Here is a 27,813-nt window from a genome sequence, read left to right on the forward strand (position 1 = left end):
CGTATTGCAGGTCAACTACAAGATGCCTTACCGCCACCTACTGCAATGGAGTGTGGACGGGAAATTATCAGAAAATTACAAACTAGGTGTTGATGACAAACTAAATGACATAACTTTGCCTTTTATTGTAAGAATTTGCTATACAAAATTTCCCGTTGTGTAATTCAACTTTATCTGGTTTGATGCTTCTTAAAGTCTGGAAATCTCTTTCATATGCATATCGATTCCATAAAAGCCTGCTGACAAATCCTTGCACCTACAATGATCACTCAAACCTGCTGAATGTTTATCCATCGTCTGATGGATAAACGATGGATGATGAATGTTCATCCATCGTCTCCATCGTTTATCCATCAGCATAAGCAGAAAGGTTTATGCTGATGGATATACCTTTCTGGTTTATCCATCAGCAGATGGATAAACATGCAACACCTATGTGATCCATTCTAAAGCGTGTAATAAAGTTTTCTTTCCCAATGTTTCCCTATGCCTTTCTGGTACTTCCTTATAATTTATAAATGCTGTATGTTTGTCTTCATGTTTCATTTTAGTGTACCCTAGCTTCTCACCCAACGAAGATGAAGATGGCCACTGGCCCCCCATCACCCTACAAGGATCAGTTGGATGGATGTTAAAAAGTTTGATTATACACTGACAAAGAAATAGTTGTTTTTTTTTTTTTTTTTGTGCCTTTGGCAGAGTCCTCTATACCCTGCAAAGAAAACAGAGTATAGAAGATGGATGGATTAAAAGAAATAATCTTTTCAACTACACCTGGAATTCTGGTATGGCACATTATGTAAGGGGACTTTAAATATGAAAAATTATTTACCGTATAATCCAGAAAATCCCCTCACATCTAATGCTGAACCCAACCCAGTTAAGAGAGGGTGTGCACACTTATTATTGGTCACCTTTTGTTGATAATTATACAATCAAAATGCATTCTCATTATACATAAGGTTAATCCGTGAACTGGCAAGACTTTGAGCAGGGTGGGACGGTCCCAAACTATCAGTTGCCTAGAAACGCTCAAACAAAACAGGACTTAGATGACTGTGCATAAACTGAACTAGTTACACAAATAATTCGCGCCAGGCTTATCTGTTTAAAAATTCGCAAACAAATAGTGTTGTTGCAGTAGCAGAAAACAGAACATAATGTGCTACAAGAAAATCGCTTGCTTGTAACAGTGTTTTTTTTGTATCAGTTTAGCTTCCGGTATCGCGAGAAAGTCCGAGAATATGGAAACAAGATAACAAAAATACATTTGTGGACAACAAGCCAGAGTGCATGATGGCGGCGTCGCTGCTACGCCGGGACAAGAGAGCTACTGCCGCCCACTTGAAGGCAGACTTAACCCGGACTGACAACAGCTCGGGACTCCGACAACTTCAGGACCTGCTCGACGCCGTGCTGAATCCCGAAAAACCAGCTGCGGACACAGAAGCCCTGGACTGGTGTAAATGTCTGATCGCGGGAGGCGAAGGTTTCGAGGAGTTCTGTAAAACCGTCCGCTCCTATGACAACGCGACTCTGTGCGGACTGGTTTGGACGGCTAATTTCGTGGCATACCGATGTCGGACCTGCGGCATCTCTCCGTGCATGTCACTGTGTGCTGAGTGTTTTAATAACGGAGACCACACGGGCCATGATTTCAACATGTTCAGGAGCCAGGCTGGTGGGGCCTGTGACTGTGGAGACAGTAATGTCATGCGAGACAGTGGGTGAGTCTTAGCTGCTCACGCTAATGGGCTAGCAGGAATCGTTCTGACAGGTGTTGCTGTGAAAGTGAGCCAACCTAGCTGATAAAATCTTTCTATCAGGGCTTTCCGTGTCACTGTTTTGTGCTGTTATGTCGGAGATTTTATGAATTATTGCCAGTCTGTTGTGTCGAAGCTCCCTAGACTAGGCAGGTAACTTTTACTGCCTAAACATGACTGTAATATTATTTAGCAGCAGCTAGTCTGTTTATCTCTTTTTTAAACCAAATAGTTACTGGTTAGATATAACATAAACGGGTGACTAAACTAGATTATTTCTTCTGCAAAACTAGGAACTGCTTTTAAATAAATGTCGTAAATCAGTGATAGTGGTCAATGTAATCGCTCAGTGATAAAACTTGTTGTCATTGTTAAAAGGACCTTACCTCAGACAAAATTTATATTAGAAAGATTGTTTCAAAGAAAATGGTTTGCCATAAAAGAAGATTTAAAAAAAAATCCCAATATTAAAATGACAGGTGTAGCTATAATTTTAATAAAAAATACTTAAAATGCACACAGATTATTTAGAAAAAATACCATTGTTTCTTTAATGTATCTCAAAACCTTATAATATTTTTTAACATGTGGTTAATTGAAATATTTTAACATATTTTTACGTGGAAAAAAAAATCTGTAAACAAAAAGTTTTATTCTTTACAATAAGTTTGTGCATTTATTGCAATTCTCAAAATGAAATGTAGACACTTTAAATAATTAAATATATACTGAATATGCCCTTGTTGTGTATTTACAGATAATAAAGCACGTGTATTAAAAATATAAAATACATGAGACTGAACCAAAACACAACAAAAACCGGCTTAATCATTATTGTCACAGCAATAATTGGCACAATAAAAGCAACTTGTTTCGATTTCACTCTTTACTTAAAAAGTATTTATAGGAACTGAAACATTTCCATCTAACTTACAAGTGACTTGTATTTATTACAGTTATGTATAAATATAAGTCTATCTGTCTTTAATTTTCATTCATTTAGACATTAACAGCTACATGATAAATGCAACACAAAGTCAGCACATGACATACACAAGACAAAATTACCTTGTTAGACGAAAAGTCTAACAAGGTAAGACTTTTCACTGACAGTTCACTGTCAGTGCATAGCAACAGGTGGAGAAGGGGGCTTGTTGTGCTACTGTGTGCTTCGACCATCTTAAGCTCAGGTCACTTTGGCACTTTCTTTGAATTTTCAATAAAATGACAGAACTCTAGGAATATGATTTAAAAATGTTGTGCCTTTGAATACTTTTGAAAAAATATCGAGATGCCTTGATACCAGTAACTGTCTTTGAGATTATATCTACTGCCCAGGTAAATTTGTAGTGATGCCTATGTAAAGCAGATGTATAGTTCTGCTTGTAAAAATATAGCATTCTTCTTCATTTGGGTCTAAATAATTATGTGGTTATCTTCCTTGAAAGAAATTTTCTGGTGACTGACTTGCTTATGTCATTACAGTCTTAAGCAACTTAAGGAAGGTATGTCCTAATCGTTGTTTACTATGGGTCAAATTGTACAGGGCAAGCAATACAAAAAAATAAATCTTTTTTTAGTAGAGTACAAACTTTAAGCAAACTGACTTTACATTTTGTAGGATTTTTTTTTATCAATCTAAGTTTTGGAGTTTTGGGTGAATGTTAGTAAATATACACCTAAAAAAAAATTGATGATTAATCAGAATCACCCAGATTGGCTTGAATCGGACAGTTCAAATACTTGAAAATATGATTTTTGTTTTTGTTTATTTATTAAGTTGCTTAAAACTAAGAATTCGAACAATTTTTATCTTATAAAAGCATCAACTATCAATATATACTTTGATGCAATTTTTTTAGGGTTAATGAAAATAAGATTAGAATTTATTTTATACTACATGCATTCTTTCATGTCAAATGATGATAATTTTGTAATTTTTTTTTTTTTTTTTTTTGCTTACCTGTAGCACATTTTGTGTCTTGTGCATTATTGTTCTTAGGGAGATCAGAATCTGTAACTTTCTTTTTCAGTCAAAATCTTATAGAAGTAATTGCAGGGGCTTAGAAACTCTGATATGTAATAATCCCAATTTTAGGTTGAGATGTCTTTAATACATACAGACATTCCATATTGGCTCTTAAATTTGTGAATTTTTCTTTATTCGTGTATCTTTCTTCAATTACTCATCTATAAGAAGCCAGGATTAAATTTTGTCCTTGACTTGACAGCGTATAAATACATTTAAGTTCAGCGTTCCCAGTTTAGGGAATTAAAATCAAGGCATTTATGTTTCAGTGATCAATACCAGCTACTTTGTCAGAAGAGTCTATATTTTATTTTACAAGGTTTTGTTTGAAAAATATTTAACACATATTTAGTGAATAATAATAGTTATTGAATAAGTTATGCATATGTGAAGTGATTATATTTTCATTAATATGTAAGTGTGCATTTATGTTCTTTAAAAGGTCTTAAATGTAAGTTATTAGTACTTAGTAACATTATTGGCTGTTATGACATTGGACTTCATAGTTAAAATAAAATATATGCTAATATGAATGAGTGCAAGTCTGATTAGTTAAATATAATTTCATCCATGAATTGAAACTAAGTTAGCAACATTAATGTCAGAAAAGATTTAATTGGTAAATACTTGTTTATTCAGCAGCTTTTGAACAAAAGGAACCATTTTAATAATTGTACAAAGTTATGTGGTTGGGTAATAACTGCAAATCCATTCACATTGTTGGCATATTTGTTCAAAATTATTTTAATTACAGTGGCTTTCAATATTCAAGAGATTAAAAACAAATGTGCAAACATGAAAGAATGACTGTGGAAATGCTTCTTTTGTGCCAATGTTTTTTTTTTTAAGTTTATGTATCATTTATCTATCTTTGTATTTTTTTCATTGACAGGTTTTGTAGACGGCATAGGTTAAGAACCGGGGAAAATGTTCCCTCCATACCCCGAGATCTTCTCTTGATGTCTGAGATGGTTCTGCCTCGCTTCATCCTGTGCATCATTCAGTATCTGAGAGATGGATACATTGAACCAGGTGAAAACAGTTTTATCTTGAGCAAACTATTGGCATATGGGAAACCTTTCTTAGCTTTCAGATTTAACACCCCTGAAGTAATTCATTTATTCAGAATAATTTGATCTGATATTGTAATTTTAATTGGCTCTTAATATCGCACAGATGTTAAAATTGTCTCTCTTCTGTCTGGCTCTGATGCTGTCTAGCTGTGGACACTGTCGTAAATTAGATTTTTGTGGGTTTTTATAATCCAGCTTTATGAGTTTTTATCCTGGTAAAAAAAAAAGAAGTCTTCCACTTTATAAAATAAAAGCTGTGTTTCTCTAGTTGAAAAATAATTACAAAACAGCGTTCATTATGCATACATAATCTGGGCATTACACAATCCTAGTTTGCATCTACAAGTGGTTCAGAAAACGCTGGATCTTGTGACGTATGCTGCTTATCTCTGTTTGCCAGAAACGTCAGCGGAGAGAGATCTGCAGAAGGTTCTTCAACAGCTGGAGCCTCAGATCACGTTTTTGGAGGAGCTCACAAAGATGGGAGGAGCAATGAGGACCGTATTGACAAAGATCTTGACCAATCAGCAAACGTACAAGGAGCTCAGCATGGGTAACTGATTTGGCTTTGAGCATAGTGGATCTTTAGATGCCATGCACCTTCATTTAACTTTATTTGTTTGTTTCTCAAGCAAGTAATTCATTTGAAATTATGTGATTCACTCATGTTAAATGGTAAAGCTCCTGAAACGTTCAGCTGAGAGATTTTGTGCTCTAAAACTCCTCTACCCCCACGAAAATATACACGACTAAAATGCCTGTCATTTAATATAGATGTTTTGTTTTTTTATCCGTCGATTACATTAAGATTTACTGTTTTTATTTACTGTTTCAGGCAAAGAAGACAATTTGTATGCTAAAAAGAACTACGACAAATATTTGTCAGCGCTGAAGAATTCAGGTCTGGTGTCTGTGGAGGAGAAAAACCAAAGTGCTGCTGCTGACATTGCTGTTGGTGCTGAAGGAGGTGCCGGGGCGATGGTCCTGCTGGGTACGGTCATATTTATGTATCTGTTAACCATCTAGAAATAATTTGGAGGTTTATAATGTAATGGTGTGATTTGTGATTTATGTGAAGAGGGGTGAGAGGAGTGTTGGGAAAAACAGCTGGGGAATCATAGTGCCTTTGTCATCTGTGCTCATTTGTTGAAGTCATGCTAAAGTCCTGCTGCCTTTGTTTTTTATTTTCATATGGTTTCATATGAAAATTACTTAAAAAAATAGATTTGTAACTCAAAAGATGCTAACATGAACCACGGAGAAAATGTTTTTGCTGGGCATCACTGAGCAGCAAGTGACCTCTGCAGAACCTGAGGAGAGACTTTGCTACCAGAATATAGAGTTCCTAACACAATATTCTATACAAGTTCAAATGCATAGGAATTGTCTTTTTGTTGAGACATTGCTATTACTTTTACAGGGTTTCTCTGGGGTCCTAAAAATCTTCAGTTCAAGCATTTCAATTTTGGGCCTTTAAAAAGTTTCGATTTAGATTTTTTTTTGCCATGTGTCTTAAATTTAATTTAAATATATCAGAAATTTTTTTATCTGCTATTTCTTTCATTGGTAAACTTTTTGAAATGTTTTTAATTCATTTATTAAGCTTGAGAAATGTGTTGTGAATAAAAATGTTTTGGTATTATGATGTAACAAAGCTCCTTGGCCCGTGGTGGATGGCAACTAACAACCCTGTTGAGAGCAGAATGAGATGTTTCCACTATTAAAACTAAGTTTAGACTTAGCACTATTTACTATCTCAGCTCTAATTCCCAAAGGTTGTTTTTTTCCATTCTTCACCTCAGTTTTCTGGTAAAGTTTCATTTTCTTGTTGCCTTTTTGTGGCTAAGAATTTTTACTTTGTTTTCTTAGGAACCACTGCACCAGGAAGCCCAGACGAGTCTACTAAAGAGGTTTGTATCAGCATGCTTCAGTAACTCTTCCCCACTTACTGTCATCAAGAAAATGAATTATGTTTGTTTACTCCACAAAGGATTTAGTTTGTTTTGGTCTATTATTCTTTGTGGCTATTCAGTGTGATCATGTTAGTATTCTGAACCAAACTAATCTAATTAAACTCCTAATCGGCTTTAAATATTTTATATTGCTTAACTGTTGGTTCATATTGTTTTGGTTTTCTTTTTTCAGGAGGATCAAGATGGAGGCCAATCTGTTGGCCAGAGGAAGAGGGTTAAACTTAGCAGCAGTACCAAAGGTAAATATCTGGATGTAAAATACAATTTCACAATACAGGAACTAAATTGAATTATTCTTTGTGTTTTTGCCCTCAGATCCATACATTATTGATTCGCTAAAGCACAAATGCTTCCTGGAAGAGTTGCTATTTTGGACAATAAAATTTGAATTTCCACAGAAAATGGTCACATTCTTGTTAAACATGTTGCCAGATCAAGATTACAAGGTATTCAATTTCCTAGTTTCACTTTTTCAAGGTTTTATCTCCTTCGCTTTTAACTTGACTTCATGATTGTGTCTTTCCATGTAACAAAATAAACTTTTTACTTGCACTGCTGTCATTTAACATAGCTGCACAAAAACAGGCACTGTCAGCACAACAGACTTTAAGTGTGATTTACTTTTCCTTGCCAGATCACATTCACAAAGACGTTCGTTCAGCATTACGCCTTCATCATGAAAACCCTGATGAAGAGCCACGAGTCAGACACAATGTCCAACCGCATCGTGCACATTAGTGTGCAGCTGTTCAGCAACGAGGAGCTGGCCCGACACATGACGGAGGAGTGCCAGCTGCTGGACATCATGGTCACGGTGCTCCTCTACATGATGGAAAGTTGCCTTATCAAAAGTGAACTTCAGGGTAGGTTAACCAAATCTACCACTTAGTGTTACGTTGATTTCACACGTTTTGATAGTACAAAGATTGGCACAGGCACTCAGCTTTGATAACAATTCTTTGCGACATGACTAATAATTTTTAATTGCACAATACTTTATTAATCCCAAATGGAATCATATTGTTGGAGTATTGTTGTGTTATTAGATAAATAAAAACAGTTTGAACTTTTAAAATGCAGCAAAAACAAAGAAGAGGCTGAAGTGTCTTAATAGAAATACTCGCGTCACAAGATTTACACTAAAATCGAAGACTGACGTATGTCACATGATGTAAATGATTTTATTTAAAACAAACAAAATCCAACAATTATTTGTGGTGTTCGAACTGTTAATAAATAAATGTTTTTAAAGGGGTCCCAAGTATTTGCAGATTTTAGTTGCGGTCTCTACACCCCACAAATACGGGGGGGGTCCAATGTTTACTCTGCTATATTATCCAACATTTATTCCACTCCAAATAGTCCTTTGTGATGTGAATATTGGACACAGTGACACTATAATAAAGATTATATCTACAACATATTGTGAAGCTCTAGTTTATTGGCCATTAAGCTTTTCTAGCTTGTTCCTTTCTTGTATTCTCAGGATCTAGTGTTTTATAACAGGAATTACTTGAATTTTGGAGAATTTCTGTTGTAGGCAGCTGTATTTCTCATTTTCTACATGCATCACAACAGATTTGACATCCAAATTAGTGCACAAAATGCTTTAGAAATTTGTGATCTTAATGGAGAAAAAATTGAGAGAGGCACAAAGGACTAACAACTGGAGCTATTACAACAGCTAACAAAGCTCCTTCATTTACATTCTACTGAAAGAAACCATCTAATTAAAATGTTTTGGTTTTTTTTCTTTTAGATGAAGAGAACAATCGCCATGTTGTGGTAAACTGCAGTGAAGCATTATTAAAGAACAACACTTACTGGCCCCTAGTTAGTGACTTTATCAACATCCTCTCACACCAAAGTGTAGCCAAAAAGTTCCTGGAAGACCATTCCTTGTTGATGCTCTGGATGAGCTTTGTTTCGTTTTTTCAAGGTACGTTTTATTTATTTATTGAGTTTTAATGGCATCTCTCATTTCTATGACCTGAATGTAATCGATCAGCTGTCTATGTCATTATCTTAAACTTGTTTCACTTCACACCACACGTCTTTTCCTTTTACTTAGGATCTATACCTAACCCAACACTTGAATTTAACGAACGCTGTGGGATTTGCTGGTTATAGTCAGATTTTCATTTACTTTAGTCATTCTGGTGTCTAATAAAATGAATGAATTTCAGAAAAGTAATTTGTAAGAGGAATTTCAGTCTGTGCTCCCCACTTTGCTATATGTAGTCTGGTAGGACCCTAAAAATAACATTCACCTTTGCACAGTGGACCTAAGTATCCTCTTGCTGACAGATTGAACACAGTGTCACTATTGGGTTTTACCCATGCTCTGCTCTCGCTATAACATTTTTTAGTAAAGATTTGCAGCATAGATATTTCTGCTGAACAAATACTTGCAAATATGTTCTAATGACCAAGATCAGTGAAAAATAAAAATGCAGAACAAGACTATGCTACATTTTTTTGGAGCATTGATTTAAATTTTGACGTTTCTTTCTAAGGTATGAACCTGAATAAGCGGGAACTGAACGAGCACGTGGAATTTGAGTCTCAGACATACTATGCAGCATTTGCAGCAGAACTCGAGGCTTGTGCACAGCCAATGTGGGGTCTCTTGACACACTGCAAAGTCAAAGTAAGTTCACAAAGCTTACATTGCAGCTTTTTTGCTTTGCTTCATGCTTTCACTTTTGAAGGCCTGTTGGCGCTTTGGACATTCTACGCCTACATTTCTTAGAGACTCTTCCAAAATTATAAATTTTATTAGAACATTTTTCTGTACTAAAAGAATGATGGTGAACGTCCAGAATGCCAGATTTAAAGCAAATTTATGGGTGGTTAATTTAGTAGAATAGCCAAAGAAACAGAGAACAAGTGCTCAATGTATCTATTTTCCTCGTTTAATTTGGGCAGTCTGGATGCTCCTTGGTAAAATTTGTAGTCAGCATACTTGCAGAGGAAGAACTATCAAGCATACAAGTATGCAAGCCAGGAAGAAAAACCAGCCTGACCAGTCAGGAGGTGAAAAGGGCAATCAGCCAAAAAGGAAACATCTGTGTGTAGATGAACAAGTTGGAATACAACCAGGGATTGTACAAGTAAAAGCAAAACTCACCTAACATTCATCATTTAAAGAAAACACTAAAAAAAATAATTCATCATAGAATCAAGAAAGAGAAAGGCCTGCATGTGATAAATCAACAAAAAGCAGCACATGATTGTGCTGTAGAAGTAAAAGGTACATAATCTTGAACATTTTCTTTCAGTTCCCTAAGTTAATACATTAATACTGTAGAGCACGTCTTTCGCTTGAGCCTTATCAGTTTTTGTTGCCTCCATCAGCCTTTCTTCCAGGATTGTGGTATTTAGATTGATCTATCTTCCCCTCACCTCTGACCGACTTTCCTGCCATAGAGAAGCATCTCCACAGCATGATTCTGCCAGCACCATGTGTCATGGTGGAAGTTTTCTGTGCTTGGTCTTCTGCATTGTTTGTTTTTCTGCCAAGATTCGTATCTGGCATATTTTGGGACAAAGGAAATTCAGTTTCAGTCTCATGTACTAAAATGGACAAAACAAACAGACTCACAGCTGCCACCTGAGCTGTTGATCTGTGCAGCTTCTCCAGAGGTGCCAGGGGCCTCTTGACTAACTTCCATGGTTAACTTTCTATTTCCCAGGCTTGCTAGCTTAAGTGAGTGCCCATTTCTTGGTAGGTTTGCAGTTATGCCATCCTCTCTTCATTTCCAGATGATGGATCAAATAGAGCTATGTGAAACTTCAAAGCTTGAGAGATTGTTTGGTAGCCTAATCCAGCTTCAAACATCTCCACAACGTTATCCCTGACCTGTCTGCTGTATTCCTTGGTCTTCACGAAGCTGTCTGTTCAATATATTCTCTAACAAAACTTTTGACTCTTGGCTGATACTGTGACTTCTGAAGGCAGTGCTTGGATTAGATTTTATTACATGGCTTTTAGAGTAAAGTTGACTGAATATGGATGCATTCTGCACTTTTTTTGTGGAAGATATTTTTAAAATATATTATTTCCTTCAGCTTCATGATTAGATGCTATATTGTGTTGGTCTATCTAATCAATCTCAGTATAATCGATTGAAAATTGTGGTGGAAGCATGACTAAGGTGTTAAATCCATAATGCATGTTTCAGAATGGATTTTAATTTGTTATATTTGATTAACAGGAGACCCAGGAATATACAAAAACCGTTGTTCGCTATTGTTTGGAAACACTGCAGATCTGGTTTGATGCCATTGGCTTCATTGATGAGGTGAGTTTCACTGTCACATTTTTGCTTTTGCAGACAAGTTTCCTTCTAAGTTTTTTTTTTTCTTCATTCTTCACTGCATGTCTTTCCCAGCCTGCTCCAAATCAAGTGACGTTTCACCTGCCGCTCCACCGCTACTACGCCATGTTCCTCAGCAGGGTATGTCGGAGCTTTTTCCCATCTAACAGCGAGTCTGTGATTTAGTTCTGTGCTTTGGCGCTAACTATTCGGTTGCAAATCCACAGGCTGTGAAATGTCAAGGGTTGGATTTGGATAGCCTCCTGCCTGATCAGGAAATGCTGATGAAGATTATGGTGCATCCACTCCAAATTCAGGTATGATAATGGAAAACCTCAGATACACTTCTTTTTCCCCTTCTACATCCAAAGTTTGAAAGTACTAGTGTGTTGCTCAAAAAATTTTTTGTTTATTCAAGGCGTGCCTGTCAGAGATCCACAGCAATATGTGGGTCAGGAATGGTCTGCAGATTAAAGGACAAGCTATGACTTATGTGCAATCACACTTCTGCAACTCCATGATAGACCCAGACATCTATCTCCTTCAGGTTGGAAGCGAAGCCTCACAGTAACTATATATTGTTTTTCCTTCTATTTTTTGTATTAAATTATTTTTTGTGTGTTTATTTAATAGGTTTGTGCATCAAGGCTGGATCCTGACTACTTCATTTCAAGTGTTTTTGAGAGGTGAATTGTTTTTTTTTTTCTTATTTCTATTGTGCCAACAGTATTTTCATTAGTTTTTAAGCTTTCTGAAATGTGGAATCACCTCATCTTCTCTGGTACAGATTTAAAGTGGTCGACCTCCTGACGATGGCTTCTCAGCACCAGAATGCCGTGTTAGATTCTGAGCAGGAGAGGCCGATGCTTGAAGGAGCGTTGACTTTTCTGGTCATACTGACGAGCCTTCGCATTCATCTGGGTAAGCAGTAGAAAACAAGATTACTCCTTTCTACTGGTAGCATGAGAGTAACAATGAGTTACAATGTGCTTAAATTAGATTTTGAATCTAAATATATACTTTAATTAGGTATTTTTAAGGAATTAAGGGGCAGCATCTCACACTTTTATTTTTACACTTTATATTTATTTTATTGCACAAACTAAAAACGTTTGTATGACCTTATTTTTAATGACTGTCATGAATGATATGATCTTGTAAAATTTCTATTTTTTTGTCATGCTTTTTCTCCTGCTGATGTTTTCTAACAGGAATGACGGATGATGAGATTCTTCGGTCCGAGATGGTCTCCCAGTTGTGCATGAACGACCGAACCCACAGTGCACTGTTAGATCTTGTATCCTTCAGTACTTCACAAATACGCTATAGACCATCATATTATCCATAAGTATTTTTTTCCCTTAAGACTTTTCTTCTAGATTCCAGAAAATCCCAACCCAAAGAGCGGCATTGTTCCGGGTAGCTGCAGTTTTGAGGACGTGCTCTCTGCTGTGGCTGATTTCAAAGCGCCTGTGTTTGAGCCCGGAGGCTCCATGCAGCAGGGCATGTACACACCTAAAGGTAAGAGGGTTGAGTTGATGAAAATGTGCAAAGGAGAAACAGGAGGTGAGGTGCTGTGTGTGTGTATATATGGCACAAAAGTTTTTGGAATAATAAATAATAATGTTGCACAAATCAGAAAAATTTTAGCCAGTAAAAAATAATTTAAGGGAAATGTTGAACTGTTGTTGCTGTTATTATTGTTATCATTATTATTATTATTTTAGATATTGAGTTCTCATCAATGACGTAATAGCATTAGGTCTCTATCAAAATGGTAGAGACCTGGCTTTGGTTTCTTTTTGCTTTTCTTACAAAGAGTTGAAGAGGTCTGAGTGAAATTAGATGTAGACATAAGAAGCACCTCTGATGAAAATATTAAGACTTGGAAAAGTTACAGATATTTACCTTTCAGTGCTGCTGAATTGTGACCTGGTTTAAAACTCAAAATGCAAAAACAAAGCCTTGGCAACAAGAGAAAATAGGCAAGTTATTAAAAAATATAGCATACGTGCAATTTTCTGCATTTCGAAGTTTTATAAATTCAGTTTTCTTTGCAAAAACTCTTGTCAGAAGTTTTATAGACGCTCAAAGCCTTCTAAAATAACTCCCTAGACATCTATAATGGCACCCAGTCCATGGATTTTATATTCTAAAAATCTCTATGGCAGAATAAGATTTTGTATGCTTTACAGTGATGGATTGTTGTTTTGTTTTTGGAATCAATACGAAGGTACTCTTCTGTTGTCTAAACAGGTTATCATTAGAAGAGGCTGTTAAACAAATGGAGAGATTTAGGAAGCAAGGACTTCCACCTAACAGAAAAAGAATACTGCAAATAGTTCGATTAATGAGTCAGTCATTACATTTTATAAACAAAACACAATATAAAAATTGAAATGTATATTAGAGATAAAAAAAATACTTTTACCCTATGCATTATGTTTGACATTTATTTTAGACTAAATAATTTATTCATTTACTTGCAGTTCTACAGTAATGATAAATATGATTGGAGAACAATCTTTAGTCTGAAACTTTAGGGTTTTGTGTGACAAGAATCACCACTTGGGGGCAGATTTTCACCATTTTTAAAGGACAGATGAAAACTGGGAGCAAAGGATTCAATGTCACTTTGTAGCAAAGCTTTTCCCTCTCTGTCTTCTTTTGTTCCCTCTAAATAGCTGAGGTGTGGGAGAAGGAGTTTGACACCATTATGGTCGTCCTCAGAACAGTCTATCGCCGTGATGTTCAGTCAGCAATGGACAGATACTCGGCATTGTAAGTCAACGTTTCCACTATTTATCCCTAATAATTCATTTATTGTCCACATTAGACTGGGATTAGATTCACCTCTGTCACCTGTATCACGAAAGAGCATGATGAGAAGTTCAGGATTGGTGACCGCTGCACCTTCCGGAATGGGTTCCAATTAAATGACCAACCTCAACAATCCTTTTTTCTCTCTGAAATGCAATTGAATTGTGAAAATTCATCTTGTTGACTGCGGCTTAGATGCAGGGTGACATTGTTTGGAAGTGGAAGAATTACCTAAAGGATAATTTTCTCCAAGGTTTTCAGAATGTGTGAAAAGGTTGCAAGGTGGCTAATAAGATTTTAAGAAAAGAGGAATAAGCTTTTGAAAGTGTTCGGGGCAATTTCCTTCCTTTATACCAATTTTATGCAAATAAATCAGGTGTTGATATCAGTGCCTCTTCATACAGCAAGAAGAACTCTGGTCACTTTGGCACATTCTCTAGCACAGGGGTCTCAAACTCCAGTCCTCGAGGGCCACAGTCCTGCAACTTTTAGATGTGCCTCTGCTGCACCACACCTGAATAGAATAATTAGGTCATTAGCAAGGCTCAGAGAACTGATCTGCACAAGAAGGAGGTAATTAAGCCATTTCATTCCAGTGTTTTGTACCTGTGGCACATCTAAAAACTGTAGGTCTGCGGCCCTAGAGGACTGGAGTTTGAGACCCCTGCTCTAGCATTTTATTAAAACGACCTTCAGATTGCAGTTTTGGTCAACTTTTGTGCTCTTAATCCATAAGCCCCTTTTGCACTGCACAGAAAGACCCAGGCTGACCCGGGCCGGTCCGGCTTAAAAGCAGGGCTGATTGTTTTTGCATTAGCACTTCCAACCTGTGACCCGTCATTTTCTGTGACCGCAGAGGGCAATAGAGCTCAGGTACGTCTTGAAGATCAACGAGAAGAAGAGTATTTACGTAAACTGCGTAAATACTGATACGGCTGGGATTGTAAACTTCACGGCTCCTTTATTATCATCGCATCGACGGAGAAAATATAATGCATTACTTTGTATTTGACTCTGTCGCACTGAATGCCTATGTGCGGTCATTAAAATATGTAAACCAACTGTGGCCGTTTAATAAATCGTTAAACGATTAAGAAATGATTCTAAGTGCTGTGGTAGTTTTTAACACGATTTTTAATGTTTCTGCCACCTCTTCATTACAGTCATATCACACTTATAACAATATTTAGCCCTCAAATAGCCAAATTGACACTGGTCACAGATTTTGATGGCTATAATAATCCGTGACCTTACTGTACAGGCCTGTAAATTATGTCAGAGTGTAAAACAACTATTTTTCAGAGTTCTACCACCTCTTCACCACCATCTGAGTGTATTTATAACAATATTTAACCCTCAAATCTCCCTTTAGCAAGAATTCGATTTACGTGACGTATCCAGCTCATTACAAAACGACCAGGGTCACAGCGCCAATAGGGCCTGGTCCATTGGAGCCGGGCTGGGCCAAACCGGACCCTGCAGTGCAAAAAGGGCTTTGATGTATCTTGATGAAACACATGTAGGTCACAGAATGAAAGAATGGCCTAATAGCAGTGTATGCTTGGCTGGATGGCGTTCTAATTGAAGCACAGCATTCCACAAATGTTGGTCTTTAATAGTTTTTAATGCGCTTATAATATAGTTGAGCTAAAACTTTCAAGAAAATTGATAGGTATATAAATATAAATTGATCTGATTTTTTTTAAGGTTGACCTGCTGTCTGATCTTTTATTTTGTATTTTAAATGATGATTGTACTCATTTGAAATAAAAATGTATCTTTTCTGTTGTTTATTCTGTGTTTTAGTGCAAACAATAGTGTGATGTATTTCTCCTCGCGACATCTGAAACTGTTATTTCCACCTTCAGTGTGATAGCAGCCTCCCATTACTCATTTACTCTGACTGTGATGGATTACACGTCACACTGACCCACTTCTTGTGAAAATGATGCAGTCATCACTAAAAGAGTGCTCTTGCATAGACTGAAACCATTTTGTAAATCAATTAGTAGCTATGAAGGTTTTGTTTGAAGTTGTTTGGTTTTTTTGTCTTGTTTTTTTCAAATTTTCTCTTTCTCCTTCTCCTCATTTGTGATGCCATTATCTAGTTTGAAACAGTATGGAATCCATACTGGAAACCCATGGCCACCTTACAAAGAGAGGACTCCTCTGCATCCTTGTTACAAAGGTTTAATCCGACTGTTACATTGCAAGACCCTGCACATTGTGATATTCACTCTACTCTACAAGGTGAGCCTGTTTTTCATCTCGGTTTACACTTTGATTTTTCAATTGATTGGTACTGATTTGTTATAAGAAAAGACTGAAGTACAGGACCTATAAAACTGCTCCACAAAAGGATGGTTGTTTAAGTGTATGTATTGATAGTCAGGCTATGTAACAAATACTTTCCATAGTTTTCCAGTAGAAAAACTTTTTAACCTGAATATTGTTTTATTGTTGTATCTCTGTAACTATATCATTTTATGTTGTAGATATGGATGGACCACCCGAACATGTCTGAACATGTACTGTGCATGGTCCTCTACCTGATTGAGCTTGGCTTGGACAATCAGGTTCAAGACAACAAAGAGGATGAGGTGAGTACAAGTACAATCTGTACAGCATCAAAACATTATCCTTTAATTATCTTATTTCTCATTCCTGTGATTACTGTTTTGTCCACAAATTCTTCATACTTTGTCTTCCTTTACCTTTCCATTACAGGAGCCTTGCATTGAGGAGCACTGCCATGATAGCTGGTTCCCCGGCACCAATCTGCTTTCCAATCTGCACCATGTCATCAACTTTGTAAGGGTCCGGGTTCCTGAGACAGCGCCTGAAGTGAAGAGGGAGACCCCTCCCAGCACGAGCGCTGAAGCATCTTCTTATGGCCAGGCAAGTGATGCTGGACACTTAGATCAGATTTACTGCCATACATTGACAGTGTTATAAACATGTAGCTGTATGATTTTACAATACAGTTAATGGCAATTTAAAAACCATTAAACTCTACATCTCTATTCTATATAAATTTAGAAAACAACATATCTGAAATACCAGTAAAACCAGCACCAATTCCCTCTGCTCGACTTTGCAGCGTATCCATCTTTACAATGAAGCCGTGACCTTTAACATGTAGACTATGTAACCCAGGCATGTTTTAAAACTCGTCTAGTGTTTCGTTCCGTTAAGGGGCCAGCATTAAGCTGGGCACTGGACATGAGAAGAACCACGGCAACTAAACATTTCTTTGTGATCTAACCAGGGGAAAGAAAATACTATTCATGAATAAAGAAGCCTTCCTTAAGCTGTACTCTAGTTATACTCATATCTGTATTTCCAGACTACTATAGCTCTTGAGGTAGCTTCCTCTTTAAACTTATTTTGCTGTGCTCTTGCAGAACTCCAGGCGTCTCTCAGGAAATTGGAGAGAGGTAGCTGTCTGCACCCATTACCATAAAACAGTCTAATTACTTTAATGGCACTAGCACCAGCTGCTGCATTTGTCTATCTTATCTCTGGTATGGAAGCGTTTCTTTGCATGTGTTTGGTGGTTTGTGTTTTCCAAAGGAGCCCTGCCTCGGTGTGTTGAGGCGTGAATATAATGCTGTGCTCCAGCAGTTTCCCTCCCTGTTGACTGCTAAAACTAATTACGTGTGCAATTCAGGTTTTGGTGTAAACGATTTTTAACCGCATGTCAGTATGATTGATGGTAGCTTGACTGGGCTTTATGATGTATGTTTATTTAAGAGAGCAGCTCGGGTCCTTTTCTGTCAGCCTAGGTCATGCCAATCTTTCACAGGGCTTGTGTGTTTTACATCAGGGCGATTTGAATTTTTTCTGCTAATATTGTTGTCATGAACGCCTTCAGACGAGGTGTAGTGTCAGCTGAAATTTTATAATGGTCATTTGTTTTGGGTTGCATTGGTTCTGTCAGGTTATGGTAATAAGACTCCAAGCTAATCCATCAAAATCCAAGTGAGCAATAATAAGGCTGTGTTAGGAAAGCTTGTCTGTACCAAAATAGTTCTACAGTGCATGTAAAATTTTATGCTTTCTCTTGCTTTGTTGTGAAGATCTTTGATGTATTTCAAGCTCTTAACTATATCAAGTACAGCATAATAATTTTTTACTGGAAAAGGTAGAATTTACTTGGTTGGTGTAGCGATTGTCTTCCCGTGAGGTTTTGCTACACCCCCAATGCCTGATGATCACCCCAAGACCAAAATATTTCATAAGAGAATGTTTTGAAATGTGTAACTTCATAAAAAAGCAACCTCGATTTTCATTGGTTTCTTCAGAACTTACGAGAAGCGCAGGTGTTCAGCCTGGTGGCGGAGCGCAGGAGAAAGTTCCAGGAAATAATCAACAGAAGCAACACGGAAGCAGCTCAGGTCGTCAGGCCCAAGAGCTCCTCGACCCGTTGGGTTTCACCAGGCACGCCCCCCCAGCTGGTGACCGAGATCCTTGAGATCCGAGAGAGCATGCTTTCCCTCCTCGTCAAGCTGCATCAGAAGATGTCATCCAAGCAGAACTCCCTGTCAGCCTCTTGGCTGGAGGACCCGGACACAAGCCATCACGCTCACGGAGATGGCATTACAGCCATCGAGCGGATCCTCACCAAGGCGGCCGCACGCAGCTGCCAAATCAAGCGTAGCATCCAGGACATTTGTGGAAAGGTGTGTCCTCCAGTGCCACCAAAGAAGAACAGTCCATGTGACAAGAAAGCTTTGGACAAAGAGGAAAGGTGAAGTCACTGCATTTTATTGTGCTAAATAAGAAATTCAAATCTATGGGTTAATATTTCACATCAATTTCCTCTGATTTAAATATTGCTCATCATCTCTTTGAGATGCAATAAAATTGTGACATTGTTGCATCCTGCAGTCTGTTACCATGTACTGGTTTAAAAAGAAACATTTCAGAATCAGACAAAAATATTAAGAGGTGAAAAATGGCTTGCATACATGTACAATGATCAGCTAGAAGGTTGACATGGAGACGTGTAGAGGTACAGTTAAACGGAAGTTGTCTGTACACAATCCTGCTTTGATGATCTATAATGTGCAGATTTCATGCGCTCAACACAGCCTATCCTGCATAATCATTTATGTTTCAATTAATTGTTTTAATGGTGGCCATGAAAATATGTTCATCTGGCTCTTCTGAAAACCAAAATGTTGAATGTTGTAATTTATTCCCCTTGAAATCAGCCTCTAGTCTGTGTGTCCTGTTGTTAATGATGATAGAAACGGCTTTAACAATCTTGTAACAACCTCCCTTTGGCGCTCGTTTCATCACACAGAGAAAATGAGAGGTAGATTTTCTCTCTTTTAAACACATTAGATCTGTTTCCAAGCCAACCGTCAGAGAGCAACGTGGTCACTGGCGCTGAAAATCCATACGCCATTATTTAATCTGATTGTTTGCACCCTTTTAGTTATCAGTAGGGAATAATTGAGCTGCTACACGTCCGCCAACATTTGATTCTGTCTTCTTGTTAGACAGAATAAGAAGAGTTAATTTACAAACTCTCCGTACCTCCTTCAGCTTTAGAGGATTAGCCCACCTTATTTATTATTATAGTGCCGTCTTTAATGTTAAAAGCTTGAAAATAATTGGTAATCCTTTGTATGCTACAGTATTTCCAACTAGATAGAAATGATTGTCACTCATGTTGTTGATGAATGGGGTAATATTTCCCTCACATTTGTGATATAACAAAACCCTCAGGAGTTAAGTAATTGATGGTTGGTACGAAACTGTATCAATGCGTTTGTTTTAGATGTAATATATTTTATATGCCTTTTTTTCTACAATGTGTTATTCAAAACTAAGCATACACTCAGTGACTGAATTAAATTACCTTTAAAATGCATCCTAATTAACACAAATACAGTGGTAAAATTGGTTTTAAATTAATTCTGTATTTTCTCTGTTTCAGGCGTCAGCGGGCCCGAGAGAGGCAGCAGAAACTTTTAGCTGAGTTTGCTTCAAGGCAGAAGAGTTTCATGGAAACGGCCATGGATGTTGGTAAGTCAGTTTATCTCTGCTTCTAGAGTTATCGCCTCAAAATCACTGTCCTACGAGGATATTTAACAATGTTAAATATACATCCTCATTATCAAGACATTATTGGAATAATCTTGCACAAATTGAATGAACACATTCTTGTGTTAAAGATACAGAAAATAAAGTTTCTTTTGTTGAGTCTCTCTCTGTCTGGATTCCTGTATCTCTTCCTGGAGTCAAAATGATTATTGTCCAAAGACCTAAAAATAAATAAATGCGCTGCTGTAGCTTTGTCTTAGGTAGCAATATTGCAGCAGGTGTTGAGTAGACTGTACGAGGTGCTGAAATATTTGCTAACAAAGAATGCAAAATCACCAAAATTCAAATATAAACAGGAATCAGGAGCAACTAGGATGAACACCTAACATTTTGATGAGTTTGATGAGTCGGTTCCTGTTCAGTCAAAGGGTTTTGTCAAAAACAAACGACAACAAAAAAAAAACAACTATATATATATCTTTAATTGCACTTAAAGCTAGGCGGCCAAAATATTCCTCCATTTTGGCCATCTAGTATATGGACAGTTTATCTTCTTGTTGTTTTGGCTCATCTGGACTGATGCCCTCATATGTCCGATTAACAAGATTAAGATTTTCTTTATTAATTTTTTGCTCTTTTCCGGCTCGCCACCAGGTTGTCAATTCAAATAGTTATTAAAACTGAATAAAATGTGACAGGTTTTCTCCAGAAGTTTTAGCCTCCATTATGCTGCAAGTCATCATTAAGACCATCAGCCTTTTTTTATAGATGGATACCTGATAAGGACAAACATTTCATTATCAATTTCTATTGGAATTTGTATGAAACTAATTTGTAAGTAAGAATGAATCAGTTAACTAACATGCATTATCAACAATTAGGCCTGTCGCGATAAACAATAAATCAATTAATCGCATAATAAATTAAAGTTATCGACCTCATTTAATTTATTGGCTTTATCGTTTCTTCCTGCCTTTTTCTCTTCCTATTGATGACACTGGACGAAAAATGCGTCCTAAACACAACACGTATGTTGTGCTTAGTTTTATTCAAATGCATTTTTTGTTAATGGCGACTGAGAGTCCATTTTATTTTCGTTTTTGGTTGTTTTGTTTATTTTGTTTACCAGTTCCAGTGTTAAATGTTCTTTTGAAAGTAAAGTGTGTTTATTTTGGGGAGGATATCTCTTGCATTATTATGTCACTACCATTACATCAGCTTAAAAAATGGTCTTCAAACAATATTATCGTTTATCGCAATAATTTTTGAGACCATTAATTGCTCAGCAAATGTTATCGTGACAGGCCTATCAACAATATTCTTTAATATTTTATTTTATAATAATATTTTATCACAGCTTTATTGGGTGGGTGGGACACTAGCACTTCTTGTTCAGAGAACATGTTTCACCAAAGTAAAGTGCCTTTGGTGAAAATAAACCCATCATTGTTCAGATTTTATTTTCCCCGTTGCAAGGTGAGAGGGAGTTGAGTCTGTGCATACGGTCTCTGGGGTCTATTTAGCAGAAATAGACGTGGCAAAAAGAGTATTTTGTGCCTGTTGGCAGTAAGGGCATAAGATCAAAGCCCTAATAGTGGACCGGACTCTAAGGAACCACCCTGACACAGCATGGTTAGCAGCTGAATAATGGCTGCTGTGGTCAGTAGGTCCATTCTTGCAGAACTGTGCTGTGATGTTTATCTGCACTTTTACTGCAGTGCTGTAACTTTAGTACTCTAGTTGTTGTATTTCCAGATCAATGTAAGATTTGGTTCACTTGTACAGAAACAATGGTTGAACTTAGAAGAGAAGTAATATGATGACTCTACTTACCATTAAAGTTGGCATTGATGTTTAATTTGACTTTGCTTCTACATGATATGAAAGAGATTGGAGACTTTGTCTTGAAATGACAATACAGAATAAAGTCGAGGGTAAAATCAGTAGCTGTTTCATTTTAAAGAGCACTTTGTTACAGACCAAATGTATTTTTTGAGAACTTGGTGTTATCCAAAAACACCTCCTATTAATATTGAAGTAGTTAAAACCAAAGAAAAGTGTGTAAGGAGGCAAATACTTTTCTACAACACTGTAGTTACAGCTGTCACTGACTTCATAATTGGTTTGCAAAACCAGTGTTACTTAAGATCGGTCTAGCATTTAGAGATTAGCTTTCATAGGCTTTCTCAGTTTATGTTTCCCTAGGTAATCTTGCTGCTGCACCCATTTTTCAGTTGCTCTTGTGTGTTTGTGGGTGCATGTACAGTCATAGGTGGCTCGGTGTGTTTGGATGGCCTGAGGCTAAAGCTGCAGTCTTGACATCCAGTTGAAACCGTTTTCATTTCCCCAGGAACACAGTGACCTCCTCTGAGAACATGTTCCTCCAAAAAGCAATAAATCAATTTCCAACACAATGTGACATTTCTGCTCAGTGTTTACTGCTCATTTTGAACAGAGTCCTTACTATTTTAAACTGATTTAATGTGTGTAATTAATTTCAACAGCAAGCAAATCGAGAGAGATTTTCATGTCTGTCATCTGTTTACAGCAAGGTTCAAAAACTGTTTAAACATTATGAGCAACACAGTTGGAATTAAAATTAACCTCTTGATGATGTGCATGATTCAGCATTGTACCTTTGCTCACTTTGGTTAAATGACAGTAAACATTAACTGCATCTACTCATCATATTTATGTAAAATACGATGGCCAATTTTTAAATCTTTATTTTATTCTACCATTATGCAACCACAAGAACAAGATGTAGCATCTGAGGGTTAAATGAAGGTCAAGAATGTTGGTCGTTTGCCACTTAAAGGGATTGTTCAGAAGTTTTGAAATCGGTTCCTGTTTAGAGATTATAAGATGGCAACTTATCTTGCCTCCAGTAAATAATTCAGGAGGGTTAGACAATTAATGGACATGCATGAAATTTGAGAAAATATCAAATTTACTCCAATACAACACTTATACTATCCACCCTGATATAGCAACAATAAATGTTGCACAGTTTTGTTTTAACTTAATATTGATCCAAGGGGAAAATAGTAGTTAATTGTCTGTTTTAATAGAAAAAGTACTGCAGCATTACCACGGTTTCTGATCTTCCAGAGGAAAGTTTACAGAACTTATCGCTTGTCAGAGTTAGGATGCCTAATGTAGCACAATTTCCTAACAACTGTCTTCTCTGTATAATATGACCAAATTTGGTTTAGTTCAATCCGGTTCATTGCTGTACAACACATTCATATACTGTGATTCAAATCCATTATTTATGACAGTATTGAGACAATATTTAAACTTGTCTCTGTTGACAAGTTTAAATATCGCTTTGAACAAAATCGAAGTTTTCTTTCAGAGTAATCAGCTTAATCTAACGGTTACCAATTTTTTTGTATGCCTCAGCTGCTGTTATTTGAATATTTTGTGTGGAAAGCTTTGTACAAATAAGTTATTCTCATTCTCATTTTTCTTTTCTCAATCTTGTTTTTGGGCAGAATCTCCTGAAACTGAGGCAGCGATGGATTTGGGGTCATCAGAAGTGATGGAGTCTGAGGTTCTGTACGACTGTGTGATCTGTGGACAGAGCGGGCCGTCCACTGAGGACCGGCCAACTGGATTAGTGGTTCTACTGCAGGCGTCCTCAGGTGTTAAATTCGGCCAGATTGTCCCTTTCTAGACTCCTCCTATGGTGCCTTTTATTGTAAAATGTTGAAGCAACAGTTAAATCAACATTTAAGGGAAGGATATTTATATTTCTGACTGGCATCGCTGCATTCTACCTAATTTTTTTTAAATTTCTCTCCTCCAGTTCTTGGGCACAGACGCAAAAACAAACAACCTAAGCAGCTACCAACGAGCGACGAGGAGCACATATATCTTGCAGACACATGCGGTGTGGCTCATGATGTCAGGCTCACGCTGATGCAACAGTTCTTCAAAGATGTATGTGACTCACAGAAACATATATTTTGTTAAAATTAGGTAAAAATCTAACGTCCAAAAGAGCTTTTATATGTTGCACTCTGTCTGGCAAAATTCATGTCGAGCTTTTTTCTAAATGACTTTAGACAGACTGATTTCTCAATTTACGATATAGCAAAATGCATTAACTCATTTCTGATTCTTTTCCACAAATTGATTTGTCAGAAACTATCCATGCACATCTCTCAATTAAAATATATGACATTTTAAATGTTTGAACAAAGCAAATCTACTGGTATGTAAAATGGATAAATAAACAAACATTTGTCTGAGATTGTTCCCTTTATACAGAGGAGTTCAGATTGCCTCTGAGCTGCCTATGAATTATCTCTGACTGATGTGGTTTCTCTTTTGTGAATTCTGCAGAGTTCTTGTTTGCAGTCTGTGTCAATAGGCTGGGATGGAGGAGTCTATGTCCAGACTTGCGGACACACTTTGCATATAGATTGCCATAAGTCCTACATGGAGTCTCTGAGGGTAAGAAAGACTTGACCTTATGAAATTAATTCTCTGCTAACAGAAGCTGGATGGCTGTTTAGGATGGAGATTAATAGCTCATTTACCAAACACAAAAACATTTATTTTTTGTTTTATATCATAATCTCTTATCTTTTTTCCTTTTAATTTGAAAGAATTAACTTTTCTGTTAATTTTTAGTTTTATGTTTAGAGCTATAGCCGCGGAATCTTTTTTAAATCTTGTGATATTTTTCTTCAGAATGACCAGGTCCTCCAGGGTTTCTCTGTTGACAAGGGCGAATTTACCTGCCCACTGTGCCGGCAGTTTGCCAATAGTGTCCTCCCGTGCCGCCCCGGGCGTGGCACAGATTCGAGTGGATGGCACACACCCACGAACAAAGCGACATGTGTTCTTGTGAAGGAGGTGGAGGACCTACAGGAAAAACTCGGCCTTTTTCCGGTGAGTTTTAAATTAAGTTTATGGATGCAATATATATCGACTTTACAATCAGTATAAGCAGATGTTGATGCCATTTTTTAACATATTGGCATTGGTCTGAGTTAAACTAGACTGATATTAAAAACTAATGTTTATTTCCATCTTGTTGCCATATGTTTGTTTTATAGGGGGTTGGCCATGTGTTTATGTTTGTGCATGTGAATAGAATAGAAATATAATTTATTGTCCCCCATTATTTAGGTGTAATAGCAGAAAAGTGAAAGTGCATGTAGATTCACACAAAGATAGAAAGTATCTAAATATATAAAAACAAACAAAATTAAATAAAATATAACTTATAGTGCTACATTATTTATAATAAGACGGTTGTTATATACATAGCAATTTATATTTGAAGGCAGTAGTATTTAGTTCTGCACCGTTTAGCTTTACAAACTTTTTATATAAGACATTTTTGACTGTAACAGTTTGCTACATTGTAATATTGCAATCTGTAGTTTTGAATTAAAGTGAAACCTTGACCTTTTTTGGTCTCCTCCACACATTCTCTTTTCATTAATAAAATTACCCAGATAAATATTTGTGTTGTCTTTTATTCTTACATTTTGTAGTTTATTGATGATTTAAACTATTTTTTTTCTCTTAGACGGAGTCCAACTTGAGTAAAGAAATGGAATTAGTAATTAAAGACATCAAGAACACCACCCAGAAAAAATACATGGACTATGGCAAAAATCCTGGCTCCCCAGATAATGATTTCCTCTTCATGTACTCAGTGGCAAGGTAAGATCATAGCCCTCTAATTGTTTAAAATAGTCAAAATTATTCACAAACAATTCTCTTTATCCTGTGTTAACTGGACTTACAGACATTTGATTCAATTGTACATGAAAGAAGAGCATGTTTTGAACTTTCTAAAAGTGCACACTTGCGTAGTTTAATGTGACATATTCAGGATCTCTTTCACACCTTTAAGATACAGTTACTAACCTCATTTCAGTAAGAGCTTTGTGATAAACAGTGTAAAACAAACCCTACTTCATAGCTCCTTTTGTCAAGCGCACATGTGATTTATTTGATTACTTTTCGTGATCTAGGAAGATCATGGATTTGTAGAGAATTAAAGGAATTTGGCATGCAACTCTTAGATTGTCCTGTATGTCTGTATATTGAAAACATGTCTCAAGGGTGAGAAAAGAGGGATTTTATGGAACATCCTTTTCCGTCATGTCTTAGTTTTTGCTCCTATTCTGATTATTGAATGTATACTGAGATAAGTGGGATGGACCTTGCAGTGTTCTGCCGTCATGACCGGATATGTTGCTTTCTGGTTGCGTTATCTTAAATACTCAGCTGACCATAAGGGAATTAAATGACGATGCTCTGTGAGTGCCTCCAAAAAGATCAGATGATTATTAGTAGGTGATATATTAGATCAGAAAGTTGGTCAGGTGTTGTAATTTCACGAAGTTCCCATGCTGTGGTGAGTAAAGCGTGTCCGTGGTATTGAGTTTAGGTTTTACGATTGCAGGGTCTTTGGCAACACATCTGCCAAGACCACTGAAAAGAAAGGCAGATGCAGAATATTGTGACAGTGGCATTAGAACAAACTGTAATTAAACTCTGTAATTACATCACTGTTATGTTGAACTTTGTGTTCATATTAACATGGACAAATGACTGGATAAAAATAAATTTCTTGTGTATCATTCCTGATCAGCTGTTCTTGATTTGGTTTGTTGGGGCATATTGTAGCTCTTGAAAGTTGATTCATAAAGTCACCTTTTAAAAAGCCTAGTCATTTCTTTTTTTATATCACTGCTTGTCTAGATTCCTCCTTAAAATAATATTACTGATGTGCATCATTTGAATGTGTGTACTGTGACTTGATCTTATTGGCTGGTCGTTGCCTTAAAAGGTCATCCTCTAGCAACACTTTACACATTTTATGCACATTCATGCATCAGTAGCAGATGAATCCAGTAGAATAAAGGCCATCTCTTGTTTTTGTTTTGTTGCAAAAGTTTGATTTTTAGCAAACAATAATCATCCATGCAGACAAAGTTGGCACAGCATAAAAAGGGATATTTAATATAAAATATATTTTTTGTGCTTTATAGCTGATGGGTGACTTATGTACATTAGATCTATTTCATTTAAACTTAGTCTGCCATTCAAATGTTACAAAAAGATTTTGGAGAATATTCATTTGGATCAAACAAACAGACCCAAAGGGAAATATTCTTGTTTTTTTTCTGAGCACTTTTATCTTCTAAAAAGACTGGTCACAGGTAAGAGAGATGACTGACTCCCTTTGTAACCTTGGGATCCCCTCAACCACACCACTTCCCGTTTCCAAAAAACTCAAAAAAAGCCATTTGTGTAGCGTAGCTACTTAAACCTCTTGTCCACCCAACACTGGTACCCTCGGCCCTCTACCCTAAACAGAATGATCCCCTAAGTGTGTCTGGAAGCCTGTTGGAGCTATGAAGTTCAATGAACGGAGCAAATTGCCCGAGGAGTGGAAAATTCTTCTGTCACACGGGTGCTCTTATCAGTAAAAGCCAGATGGAGCTTCACTGTGGTTGCATTATCTATGTGAAATTGGTTTTTTTCTCCCAGGAAACCCAAGCATTTGCTCCTCCTCCATGGTTTTGTAGGAAGAAACGGCCAGAGGTTTGGCGAGACAAGCCCATATCAGTCCCATTTTTAGCAACACCAAAGAACATATCTGCTTTCACCATCTATGTTCTTAGATGTCTTGTTTTTTTAATCATTTCAAAAACAAAATCCCAATGTGAGGATGACTCTTTGCACATTTAATATTCATGGTAATAAAACTGACAATAGAACAATTTACATAAACTGATTTTGGAAGGG

The 27,813-nt window shown here is 36.8% G+C and overlaps 1 protein-coding gene across 2 annotated transcripts in view; it reads left to right on the forward strand.

Annotated features, from left to right (window-relative positions):
- Positions 1-1,259: 1,259 nt before the first annotated feature.
- Positions 1,260-27,813, forward strand: part of ubr3 (ubiquitin protein ligase E3 component n-recognin 3) — a 40,217-nt gene continuing 13,663 nt past the window's right edge. Inside the window, exons 1-30 of one of the 2 annotated variants that reach the window (XM_032567498.1) lie at positions 1,260-1,727; positions 4,685-4,824; positions 5,266-5,418; positions 5,701-5,856; positions 6,735-6,775; positions 7,011-7,077; positions 7,154-7,284; positions 7,473-7,701; positions 8,598-8,777; positions 9,355-9,488; positions 11,056-11,142; positions 11,233-11,298; positions 11,385-11,474; positions 11,576-11,704; positions 11,791-11,843; positions 11,945-12,078; positions 12,369-12,454; positions 12,537-12,678; positions 13,842-13,938; positions 16,086-16,227; positions 16,473-16,577; positions 16,705-16,875; positions 17,382-17,414; positions 18,282-18,727; positions 19,925-20,013; positions 23,529-23,678; positions 23,843-23,976; positions 24,382-24,492; positions 24,733-24,933; positions 25,580-25,716. In XM_032567498.1, the coding sequence (XP_032423389.1) occupies positions 1,294-1,727; positions 4,685-4,824; positions 5,266-5,418; positions 5,701-5,856; positions 6,735-6,775; positions 7,011-7,077; positions 7,154-7,284; positions 7,473-7,701; positions 8,598-8,777; positions 9,355-9,488; positions 11,056-11,142; positions 11,233-11,298; positions 11,385-11,474; positions 11,576-11,704; positions 11,791-11,843; positions 11,945-12,078; positions 12,369-12,454; positions 12,537-12,678; positions 13,842-13,938; positions 16,086-16,227; positions 16,473-16,577; positions 16,705-16,875; positions 17,382-17,414; positions 18,282-18,727; positions 19,925-20,013; positions 23,529-23,678; positions 23,843-23,976; positions 24,382-24,492; positions 24,733-24,933; positions 25,580-25,716 (4,268 nt within the window). In that variant the 5' untranslated portion in view covers positions 1,260-1,293. The remainder of the gene's footprint in view (positions 1,728-4,684; positions 4,825-5,265; positions 5,419-5,700; positions 5,857-6,734; positions 6,776-7,010; positions 7,078-7,153; positions 7,285-7,472; positions 7,702-8,597; positions 8,778-9,354; positions 9,489-11,055; positions 11,143-11,232; positions 11,299-11,384; positions 11,475-11,575; positions 11,705-11,790; positions 11,844-11,944; positions 12,079-12,368; positions 12,455-12,536; positions 12,679-13,841; positions 13,939-16,085; positions 16,228-16,472; positions 16,578-16,704; positions 16,876-17,381; positions 17,415-18,281; positions 18,728-19,924; positions 20,014-23,528; positions 23,679-23,842; positions 23,977-24,381; positions 24,493-24,732; positions 24,934-25,579; positions 25,717-27,813) is intronic. The other variant, XM_032567499.1, reaches the window with a different exon arrangement.

The sequence above is a fragment of the Xiphophorus hellerii genome, chromosome 7 (genome assembly GCF_003331165.1).
Source record: "Xiphophorus hellerii strain 12219 chromosome 7, Xiphophorus_hellerii-4.1, whole genome shotgun sequence".
Taxonomy (NCBI): domain Eukaryota; kingdom Metazoa; phylum Chordata; class Actinopteri; order Cyprinodontiformes; family Poeciliidae; genus Xiphophorus; species Xiphophorus hellerii.